Source organism: Hyla sarda, chromosome 1, assembly GCF_029499605.1.
Source record: "Hyla sarda isolate aHylSar1 chromosome 1, aHylSar1.hap1, whole genome shotgun sequence".
In the NCBI taxonomy this organism is placed as follows: Eukaryota; Metazoa; Chordata; class Amphibia; order Anura; family Hylidae; genus Hyla; species Hyla sarda.
In genome coordinates this window covers 596,641,724-596,653,876 of record NC_079189.1, presented here as the reverse complement: position 1 = coordinate 596,653,876, position 12,153 = coordinate 596,641,724, and the positions used below count along the sequence as shown (strand labels likewise).

Below are 12,153 nucleotides of genomic sequence, written 5' to 3'. Positions count from 1 at the left end.
ATTGTAACTTGAGGGACCACTGTATTCCTGCAGAAAAGAAGTGTTATCTACCTTTTGGTTTCTGACCTTAATCATGTTTTCTTTAAATTGCTTATGCACCTTTCCACTACTACTACTACTATTTAAAATCCCTCCCATAATGCACCTCCCCTGCAAGAATCTCTCTTATAGTGCACCTATTCTTCTCTAAACCCCTCCCATAATGCACCTCTCATAATCAGAATCCTCCTATAATGCAATTCTTCTCTGAACAACTCACATAGTGCATTGCATCTACTTTTAAACCCACCCACAATGCACTTGTCATGCTCCAACAGGGCTGGCTCTGCCTATAGCCAAAATAGGCAGCCACCTAGAGCACCCTCGTGATGGGGGTGCCGCTCTACCTACTGCAATAAAGTTAGCCAGCATCTGAAGCACCCGCCTATCAAGCAAAACCCTGCCTCCCCACCCCACCCGTACTATAATAATTGCAATTTTTCAGCCTGCTGGAGGAGCACAGAGCCACCTCCGAGGAAGACAAGGGGTGATCCTTATGATCAGGTCTGTCCAACATCCTGACATAGTGCGAGCCTCCATACATTGGGAGGAGCCAATGGGCAGGGTCAAGGGGTGGCAAAATTAACTTTCGTCTAGGGTGGCAACACCCTCCCGTAATGTACATTTCATCCTTTAAATCCCTCCCATAATGCACCACTCCTGATCCATACCAGTCCTATAATGCACCCACCATTTTCTGAACCCCTCCCATAATGCACCCACCATTTTCTGAACTCCTCCCATAATGCACCTATCCTTCTCTGAACCCCTCCCATAATGCACCTATCCTTCTCTGAACCCCTCCCATAATGCACCTATCCTTCTCTGAACCCCTCCCATAATGCACCTATCCTTCTCTGAACCCCTCTCATAATGCACCTATCCTTCTCTGAACTCCTCCCATAATGAGCCTCTCCTGCTCTAAACCTGTCCCATGTTGCACCTCTTCTAAACCAAACCCCTCCCATAACCAGTCCTACTCTGAATTGCTCCCACAATGCATCTTGAGCTTCAAACAACTTCGATAATGCACCTGTCCTGATGCAAACCCCTCTCATAAACCACCTTTCATGCTCTATACCCCTCCCATAATGCACCTCTCCTCATCCAAACCCCTCCCATAATGCACCGTGACTGCTCTGAGCCCCTCCCATTATATGCCTCTTCTGCCTCAAACAACTCCCATACCGCACCTCTCCTCAGTCTTGTAAATATTACTCTAATAGGCCAACTAGACTTTAGTAATTACTAACTTCAAGCACCATTTTATTTCTGACCCCCCCCCCCTCCCAATTCTGTGAAATTGAATGGAAGCCTCATAAAACACACAGGAGGTTAATAGACTGCACAGTGCAATGAGATCAATTCCACCCGCAGGACCCTAGGAAATAAGAGGCAGCGGGAGATTAATAGGACATTAATTGATGCTCCGGATGACATTGATCGCTCAGAGCCTCAGACTCCATTGACGCTCAGCAGAGGTCAGAGGACTCCAGTGGTCAATCCCACAGCTAAAAAGGTGTGAACTGTGTTCTGAATTACACAGGAGCGAGATACGTCACATTCCTATAAGATGCAGTACTTGTGCCACAAGAAAGATTTCTAGTCACCTCTTTTCCTCCCATGGCTTCAAACATCTTCTCTAGTTGCACTCGGAGCTGCTGAACATTGTTCATGAGGATGCAAGGCTGGAAAAAAACAAGAGTTAAAGAGTACCTGTCACCAAATAAAATGTTTAATATAGTGTTCCTTGTGTAATTAGCAGACACCCTCCCATTCACTTGCTTTTAAAATTATCAACACAAATATGTTTAAAATGTAATAGAAAAAACTGCCACTAGGTGGCTCTGTTCTGTTCCCTGAAACAATAAATACAGTGAGTTTGGTCTCCTCCCAGCCTGGCAGGAGTCTAAACCCAGAAAGTGCTTCTCTGCACGGAGCTTGATTGTCAGCTGCACAGAAAGTGAAAGCTCCACAGATTCTCACAAAAAGCTGCACAGACTGAAAGATACACAGACTAAAAGCTGCTGCACAGAGCCCGAGTTCTTCTATTCATCACAATGCTGCAACCTTGTGAGGGCGGAAGTGGTCCCCCAGCAGGCTTCAGTGATATCATCAGAGCTTTTTAAAGCTCTGATTTTTTTATTTTATTGTTTTAAAGGGGGAGGAGTGTTAGGAGTAGTTAAAGGGGTATTCCAGGCAAAACCTTTTTTTTTATATATATCAACTGGCTCTGGAAAGTTAAACAGATTTGTAAATTACTTCTATTAAAAAATCTTAATCCTTCCAATAGTTATTAGCTTCTGAAGTTTTCTGTCTAACTGCTCAATGATGATGTCACGTCCCGGGAGCTGTGCATGATGGGAGAATATCCCCATAGGAACTGCACAGCTCATGGGACGTGAGTCATCAGAAAGCAGTTAGACAGAAAACAACAACTCAACTTCAGAAGCTAATAACTATTGGAAGGATTAAGATTTTTTACAAATCTGTTTAACTTTCCGGAGCCAGTTGATATATAAAAAAAAGTTTTGGCCTGGAATACCCCTTTAAGGAACATAGCCTGATTTAGGTTAGAAAAGTTTATATGGAGTCAGGTACTCTTTAATGTTACACAGCATGTGGGACCCCTGTTCAGGGAGGGTAAAAAGGGGGGTTGCATATAAAATGACAAAGCAAAGGGGCGCTGCTTATCCTACAGACCTTCCCTTCTTTTTATTTCTAGAAGCTGATAAGTGTGCATTGTGGTACAAAACAAAGCAGGGCATCATGGGAGCTTAAAAAAAAAGTTATGGATGTGTCGGTTATCTTGATCTTGTAATATGTGTCAAACAGCAGAATCGTGAATGCAGCTCTGGATGCGACTAGAGTATACATAATTCAGGTTCACTACAGAATAACTAATAATAAGAATCCACAGTTACTAAACTATGTTCTAAGACAGTGTTTCCCAACCAGGGTGCCTCCAGCTGTTGCAAAACTACAACTCCCAGCATATTGGCAACAAAGGCTGTCCAGGGCATGCTGGGAGTTGTAGTTTTACAACAACTAGAGGTACGCTGGTTGGGAAACACTGTTCTAAGATCTACACAGACCTGTGGTTCTGGGCAGAAGTCTAAAGGTGGAGATACACTTTATTGAGCATTTATTCAGCCAACAGCTATTCCTACCAACTACCCAGTATGCATGGATGCTCGGCTCAGATGGGCATACACATGTAGTCAAAAAAAGAGAGACAGGAAAAACTGTAGACAGTTTTTCCTGCATGACTTTTGACTACACGTGTACACCCATCTGAGCCGAGCATGCATGCATCCTGTGTGAGAACAAAAGACTGGGCTGTTGAAATCCAACATGTTTGTCCCTTCTTTTCCATGATATCTGCCATAGAGAGAGTCAAGAGGCTCCTCCAGCCCCTTGTACACAGATGGTTGACCAGACATTTGTCAAATTAGTATTGTCACCTTTACCCATACAATTAGTCCCTGTCACATTTCTAGAAAGTGCCATCACTCACCAGCTTCTCCTTGAAGCAGTAGGACTGGAAGGACTTGGAGAGGATGTCTGCGTACTGGAGTAGAACCTTACTGATGGTCTACAAAGAGGAAGAACATATCACACAAACCATAAAAAGCAAAAAAATAAAATAAAAATGTAATAACACAAACATTAAAGGGATTTTCCAGGACTAGACTACTGATGTCTTATCTTTAACATAAGAAGTCAATGCTTGAACGGTGGCGGCTCGAATCCCAGAAACCCAGACCATCAGCAAAACAAAGGGTTTCAACTCGATAACATGCTCACCTTGGCGAATCTTCGCATGTAATGCGCCACAATGACCGGGTCAGGACACTCAAGCTTTTTTATGATCTCAAAGCTCTGGTTAAGTTGAGTGAATACGTCAACCACAGAACAGGAAAAGAGGGCGTGCTCCGACGTCTGCTGGAACTACAAAGGAAGCAAGAGGATAGGGAGTTCTTACCTATTATCTGTAATATAAAGTGTAACCTAGAATATACTTATTATCTGAAATGTAAATATAATCTGTAATATGCATAGAACCTAAAATACAGTCATGGTCGTAAATGTTGGCACCCCTGAAATTTTTCAAGAAAATGAAGTATTTCTCACAGAAAAGGATTGCAGTAACACATGTTTTGCTATACACATGTTTATTCTCTTTGTGTGTATTGGAACTAAACCAAAAAAGGGAGGAAAAAAAGCAAATTGGACATAATGTCACCAAACTCCAAAAATGGGCTGGACAAAATTATTGGCACCCTTAACTTAATATTTGGTTGCACATCCTTTGGAAAAAATAACTGAAACCAGTCGCTTCCTATAACCATCAATAAGCTCCTTACCCCTCTCAGCCGGATTGTTGGACCACTCTTCCTTTACAAACTGCTCCAGGTCTCTCTTATTGGAAGGCGCCTTTTCCCAACAGCAATTTTAATATCTCTCCCAGGTGATCAATGGGATTTAGATCTGGACTCATTGCTGACACTTCAGAACTCTCCAGCGCTTTGTTGCCATCCATTTCTGGTGCTTTTTGACATATGTTTGGGGTCAGTGTCCTGATGGAAGAACCAAGATCTCAGACGCAAACCCAGCTTTCTGACACTGGGCTGTACAGTGCGACCCAAAATCCATTGGTAATCCTCAGATTTCATGATGCCTTGTACACATTCAAGGCACCCAGTGCCAGAGGCAGCAAAACAACCCCAAAACATCATTGACCTTCCACCATATTTCACTGTAGGTGCTGTGCTCTTTTGTTTGTAGACCTCATTCCGTTTTCGGTAAACAGTAGAATGATGTGCTTTACCAAAAAGCTCTATCTTGGCCTCATCTGTCCACAAGACGTTTTCCCAGAAGGATTTTGGCTTACTCAAGTTCATTTAGTCAAACTGTAGTCTTGCTTTTTTTATGTCTCTGTGTCAGCAGTGGGGTCCTCCGGGTCTCCTGCCATAGAGTTTCATTTCATTGAAATGTCGACGGATAGTCCGTGCTGACACTGATGCTCCCTGAGCCTGCAGGACAGCTTGAATATCTTTGGAACTTGTTTGGGGCTGCTTATCCACTATCCGGACTATCCTGCGTTGACACCTTTCATCAATTTTTCTCTTCCGTCCATGCCCAGGGAGATTAGCTACAGTGCCACGGATTGCAAACTTCTTGATAATGTTGCGCACTGTGGACAAAGGCAAATCTAGATCTCTGGAGATGGACTTGTAACCTTGAGATTGTTGTAGCTGGAGATTAGCGAATTTACAGTGATTCGTTTCGTCATGAACTTCTCGGCTCTGCGGTTGCTGACTTTAGCCTGTATAAATTAGTTAAGCTTTCAGGTGCTCCGGTGGGCTGGAAAAGGTGGATACAGCTCACCGGAGCACCTGAAAGCTGAACTAATTTACGCAGGCTAAAGTCAGCAACTGCCGAGCCGAGAAGTTTGTGACAAATCGAATCACTGTAAATTCGCTCATCTCTAGTTGTAACCTTGATATTGTTGACAATTTTCCACAATTTGGGTTCTCAAGTCCTCAGACAGTTCTCTTTTCCTCTTTCTGTTGTCAGTTCTCTTCTCCTCTTTCTGTTGTCCATGCATAGCATGGCACACACAGACACAAAGACTAAGTGAACTTCTCTCCTTTTTATCTGCTTTCAGGTGTGATTTTTATATTGCCCACACCTGTTACTTGCCCCAGGTGAGTTTAAAGGAGCATCACATGCGTGAAACAATCTTATTTTTCTACAATTTTGAAAGTGGTCCAATAATTTTGTCCAGCCCATTTTTGGAGTTTGGTGACATTATTTCCAATTTGCTTTTTTTCCTCCTTTTTTCGGGTTAATTTCCAATACACACAAAGGGAATAAACATGTGTATAGCAAAACATGTGTTACTGCAATCCTTTTCTGTAAGAAATACTTCATTTTCTTGAAAAATTTCAGGGGTGCCAACAATTACGGCCATGATTGTATATCTATATATAAAACCTAGCATACACATACACCCTGTATAATACATATAGCCTACAATACACATCTAACCTGTAATACACATCTAACCTGTAATACACATCTAACCTGTAATACACATCTAACCTGTAATACACATGCCCTGTATAATACATATAACCTGCATAATACATATACCCAGGAATAGGCATATAACCTTCATAATACATATAATCTGGACTACACATATACCCTGTATAATACATATACCCTGGAATATGCATCTAACCTGGAATAGGCATCTATAACCTATAATACACATCTAACCTGTAATACACATCTAACCTGTAATACACATCTAACCTGTAATACTCATCTAACCTGTAATACACATCTAACCTGTAATACACATCTATAACCTGGAATACACATCTAACCTATAATACACATCTAACCTGGAATACACATCTAACCTGGAATACACATCTAACCTATAATACACATCTATAACCTGGAATACACATCTAACCTGGAATACACATCTAACCTATAATACACATCTATAACCTGGAATACACATCTAACCTGGAATACACATCTAACCTGTAATACACATCTAACCTGTAATACACATCTAACCTGTAATACACATCTAACCTGTAATACACATCTAACCTATAATACACATCTAACCTATAATACACATCTAACCTGGAATACACATCTAACCTATAATACACATCTATAACCTGGAATACACATCTAACCTGGAATACACATCTATAACCTGGAATACACATCTAACCTGTAATACACATCTAACCTGGAATACGCATCTAACCTGGAATACGCATCTAACCTGGACTACGCATCTAACCTGGACTACGCATCTAACCTGGACTATGCATCTAACCTGGACTACGCATCTAACCTGGAATACACATCTATAACCTATAATACACATCTATAACCTATAATACACATCTATAACCTATAATACACATCTCTAACCTATAATACACATCTATAAGCTGGAATACACATCTATAACCTGGAATACACATCTAACCTATAATACACATCTATAACCTATAATACACATCTATAACCTATAATACACATCTAACCTGGAATACACATCTAACCTGTAATACACATCTAACCTGTAATACACATCTAACCTGTAATACACATCTAACCTGTAATACACATCTAACCTGTAATACACATCTAACCTGGAATACACATCTAACCTGGAATACACATCTAACCTATAATACACATCTAACCTGGAATACACATCTAACCTGGAATACACATCTAACCTGGAATACACATCCATAACCTATAATACACATCTAACCTATAATACACATCTAACCTATAATACACATCTATAACCTATAATACACATCTATAACCTATAATACACATCTATAAGCTGGAATACACATCTATAACCTGGAATACAGATCTAACCTATAATACACATCTATAACCTATAATACACATCTATAACCTATAATACACATCTAACCTGTAATACACATCTAACCTGTAATACACATCTAACCTGTAATACACATCTAACCTGTAATACACATCTAACCTGTAATACACATCTAACCTGTAATACACATCTAACCTATAATACACATCCAACCTGTAATACACATCCAACCTGTAATACACATCCAACCTGGAATACACATCTAACCTGGAATACACATCTAGCCTGTAATACACATCTAACCTGGAATACACATCTAACCTGTAATACACATCTAACCTGGAATACACATCTAACCTGGAATACACATCTAACCTGGAATACACATCTAACCTGGAATACACATCTAACCTGGAATACACATCTAACCTGGAATACACATCTAACCTGGAATACACATCTAACCTGGAATACACATCTAACCTGGAATACACATCTAACCTGTAATACACATCTAACCTGTAATACACATCTAACCTATAATACACATCTAACCTATAATACACAAATAACCTTATATAACCTCTTAGGCTGCATTCACATCACGATTTCTCCATCCGACCTGAGTACACGATTTTTATAACTTAAAATCGTATATAAAGTCGGATCCATTGACCTCCATTAAAAAATCGAATCCATTACACTCATCCGATTTGATCTGCATCCGATTTCACACGATTTTTGTTCGGGTCTGAAATCGGGGGTTGACCACGATTTCAGACCTGAACAAAAATTGTGTGAAATCGGACTTTATATACGATTTCAAGTTATAAAAATCGTTGTACTCAGGTCGGATGGAGAAATTGGAGAAAGCGTAATGTGAATGCAGCCTAATCGGTTTACTTATGTTTTTATAAAAGCCGAGCCCATGACGTAGAGGTCAACACTCTGCAGTGACCCAGGACTGAGCTTTATTGGGAGACCAGGGACTAAAATGTGATTTCCAGGCTGCAGGTTGGGCACAAGGAGTTTACAGCTTGATAATTCTTAGGGAAAAGGAACCATTTAGTAATTCTGCTTTTCATAATCATTCATTAAACCCCCACTGAGTATATAAATCTGCTGCTTCATATGCTGCCATCACTACCGCTTATATAAGCAATTTGCATTCAATCAGTGGATGAATTTAATGGGCGGTTAATACAGAATTATTCTGCTACACCACGTAGTGTACAGGAGGTCCCTAGGTTATACCAACAATAGTTTATACCGGATCAATAGTTTATACCAGAACATTTCCAGGTTATATCTATACAGCTGCTTCCCTAGACTAGTGTTTCCCAACCAGGATGCCTCCAGCTGTTGCAAAACTACAACTCCAAGCATGCCCGGACAGCCGTTGGCTGTCCGGACATGTTAGGAGTTGTAGTTTTGTAACAGCTGGAGGCACGTTGGATGGGAAACACTGCACTAGACAGATAATCTCTTCAGGTCTATTAAAGCAGCACAAAGTAAGCATATTCAAGCTCTTTAGGAGACTGGTAAAGCTGGGTGGCAAACAGTAGACAGTGCAGGGCTCACAGTACTTCCTCAGTCTCCTGAATAGAATATCTGCCTGGTAAAGCTGCCATATTGGAGCTCTATAGGAGAGTGGGAAATCTGGGCGGCATGCAAACTGCGTGTCACCCAGCTTTCCCAGTCTCCTAAAGCTCCAGCAGTGATGGGCTGCTCCTCCTCCCTGCCCTCTCCTTGCCCCTGCATTTGTGTTCTCTCCCCCCTCAATCATTTTTCCTTCCTCCGTCCCGTCCCCTCTGTTTTGTTGTTTTGTCTCCGCTCTTACTATTCTCATACTTTACCATACGGTTGGTCTGACAGCGATTGTGTATAACAACTCCCTGACAATCTCTGCAGACCGAGAGCAACAGGATCAGGAGATGAAGCTGAAGTCCCATAGACTTGTATGAGACTTCTGGTACATCTCCTGATCATGTTACTCTGCGGAGACATTACTAAACTCTACAATATCTTTATTTGACATATTAAGAAACATCTGTACAAAGTTAACACTGTCCAGCTGTTCATGAGTTATGCTGGAACATACATATACTGATATATTGATAAGAGAGAGACGAGACAGAGAGGGACAGAGAGAGAGAGACACACAGACAGAGAGACACACACAGACAGAGAGTGACATGAGAGAGAGAGAGTGAGATGAGAAAGAGAGACAGACAGAGAGACAGACAGAAAGAGAGACAGAGAGAGAGAGACACACAGAGAGAGAGAGAGAGACACACACAGAGACAGAGAGTGAGATGAGAGAGAAAGAGTGAGATGAGACAGAGAGACAGACAGAGAGAGAGACAGACAGAAAGAGAGACAGAGAGAGAGACACACACAGAGAGAGAGAGAGACACACACAGAGACAGAGAGTGAGATGAGAGAGAGAGACAAAGACAGAGAAAGAGAGACAGAGAGAGAGACAAAGACAGAGAGAGAGAGAGAGAGAGAGACAAAGAGAGAGAGAAACAAAGACAGAGAGAGAGAGATACAGAGGGAGAGAGACAGAGAGAGAAAGAGAGAGCGAGACAGAGAGAGAAAGACAGAGAAAGAGAGAGACAAAGACAGAGAGAGAGACAGACAGACAGAGAGAGAGACACACACATAGACAGAGAGTGAGATGAGAGAGAGAGAGACAAAGACAGAGAGAGAGAGACAAAGACAGAGAGAGAGACAAAGACAGAGAGAGAGAGACAAAGACAGAGAGAGAGAGACAAAGAGAGAGAGAAACAAAGACAGAGAGAGAGATACAGAGGGAGAGAGACAGAGAGAGAAAGACAGAGCGAGACAGAGAGAGAAAGACAGAGCGAGACAGAGAGAGAAAGACAGAGAAAGAGAGAGAGACAAGACAGAGAGAGAGATAGAGACACACACAGAGAGAGAAAAGACAGAGAGAGACGAGACAGAGAGAGTGACAGAAAGAAAGATAGACAGAGGGAGAGAGACACAGACAGAGAGAGCGAGAGAGACAGAGCGAGAGAGAGACAGACAGATACAAAGACAGAGAGAGACAGAGAAAGACAGAGACAGAGAGAGAGACATAGAGAGACAAAGAAAGACAGAGAGAGAGACAGAGAGAGAGACAGATACAAAGACAGAGACAGAGAGAGAAAGACAGAGAGAGAGAAAGACAGAGACATAGAGAGACAGAGAGAGACAAAGAAAGACAGAGAGAGACAAAGACAGAGAAAGAGAGATACAAAGAAAAACAGAGGGAGAGAGAGGAAGACAGAGAGAAAGACAGAAAGAGAGACAAAGACAGGAAGAGAGAGAGAGAAAGAGAGACAGACAATGACAGAGAGAGAGAGACAGAGATAGGAAGCGTTCACACTGAGTAATTCAAGAGGAATTTACTCGAGTAATTTCTCTTGAATTCTCAGCTACAAATTAATGCCCATCTCCTCTGCCCATTGACTTTAATGTTATTTCTGCTGTCCTGTTCACACTGCGGAAATTCTGCTAGCGGACTTCCAATGCTGAATTCCGTTCTGCTTGAAGAAAGAACATGTTCATTCCTCAAGCGGAATCCGCTATCAGAAATCAATTGAAGTCAATGGTAAAAAAAAAAAATTTCTCCCGACATCATTTTAGCGCGGAATTTTTGCGCAATTCACATGCAATTTGCGCGGAAATGGATGAAAAGCCCTTCACTTCTTTCTCCCTCATTTCCGTGCGCAATTCCGCGCAAATTGCACGCCGATTTCCCGCAAATTTTGTGTGAAAATAAAATAATTTTTTCCGCCCTAAATTTTTCGTCGTGAATTACTCTTCATTAACTCCGTGTGAACGCACCCAGAGAGAGAAAATACCCATGTTAAGATCCCAGAATGCTTGGATATAACACTGGTGTATGAATCTTTCTTACCCCATCCTTCTTGTCGCGCTCCAGGGCCCCGTGCAGGAACTCCAGGGACACCTCCTCGTTCTCATCCAGCCACTGCATGACAAACTGCTCGAACCACCTGCACACATTGTACGCATGGTGTTACCAGTCTATATACCGCCAATCTATGGTGATGTATATTATATCGGGGGGAAGGGGGTTACTTACGCTGGGTACTCCGGCACTTTATCCTTCATGACCGGCAGGTCCTTCACATATTCGTTGTACAGCCACTTCACCTTGAAATGCAGGTTCATGTAGTCGGCGCTCTTACATAGTCGGTGCTTCTCGTGTTCTGCTCAGAGGTAGAGAAAAAGGGGAGAGGGTGAATTGGGGGATACAGTACAGTATATAGGTGTGAGGCTCCCCAGACTAGAAGACTGAAGTTCACTGCCGCAGCATGGAAACAAATGCATCAATCCAAATTACGTAACAAAAAAAAAAAAAAAAAGATACAGATTTACAATGATGACAAAAAGATTACATTTATGCCACCAAGTCTTGTTATCTACTACAACAATCAGAAATGGTCCCAGCCTGAGCTCCAGACCCATAGGAGTGGCTGGGCTGATACATACAGTCATGGCCGTAAAAGTTGGCACCCCTGAAGTTTTTCTAGAAAATGAAGTATTTCTCACAGGAAAGGATTGCAGTAACACATGTTTTGCTATACACATGTTTATTCCCTTTGTGTGTATTGGAACTAAACCAAAAAGGGAGGAAAAAAAAAGCAAATAGGACATAATGTCACCAAACTCCA

The 12,153-nt window shown here is 41.7% G+C and overlaps 1 protein-coding gene across 12 annotated transcripts in view; it reads right to left on the bottom strand.

Annotated features, from left to right (window-relative positions):
- UNC13B (unc-13 homolog B) overlaps positions 1 to 12,153 on the bottom strand; it is a 427,170-nt gene that overhangs the window by 22,985 nt on the left and 392,032 nt on the right. For all 12 annotated transcript variants that reach the window (XM_056547105.1, XM_056547097.1, XM_056547089.1 and 9 more), the window contains 5 exons: positions 11,562 to 11,688; positions 11,376 to 11,472; positions 3,847 to 3,990; positions 3,557 to 3,634; positions 1,650 to 1,727 (listed from right to left, as the gene is read on the bottom strand). In XM_056547105.1, coding sequence (XP_056403080.1) covers positions 1,650 to 1,727; positions 3,557 to 3,634; positions 3,847 to 3,990; positions 11,376 to 11,472; positions 11,562 to 11,688 — 524 coding nt within the window. The remainder of the gene's footprint in view (positions 1 to 1,649; positions 1,728 to 3,556; positions 3,635 to 3,846; positions 3,991 to 11,375; positions 11,473 to 11,561; positions 11,689 to 12,153) is intronic.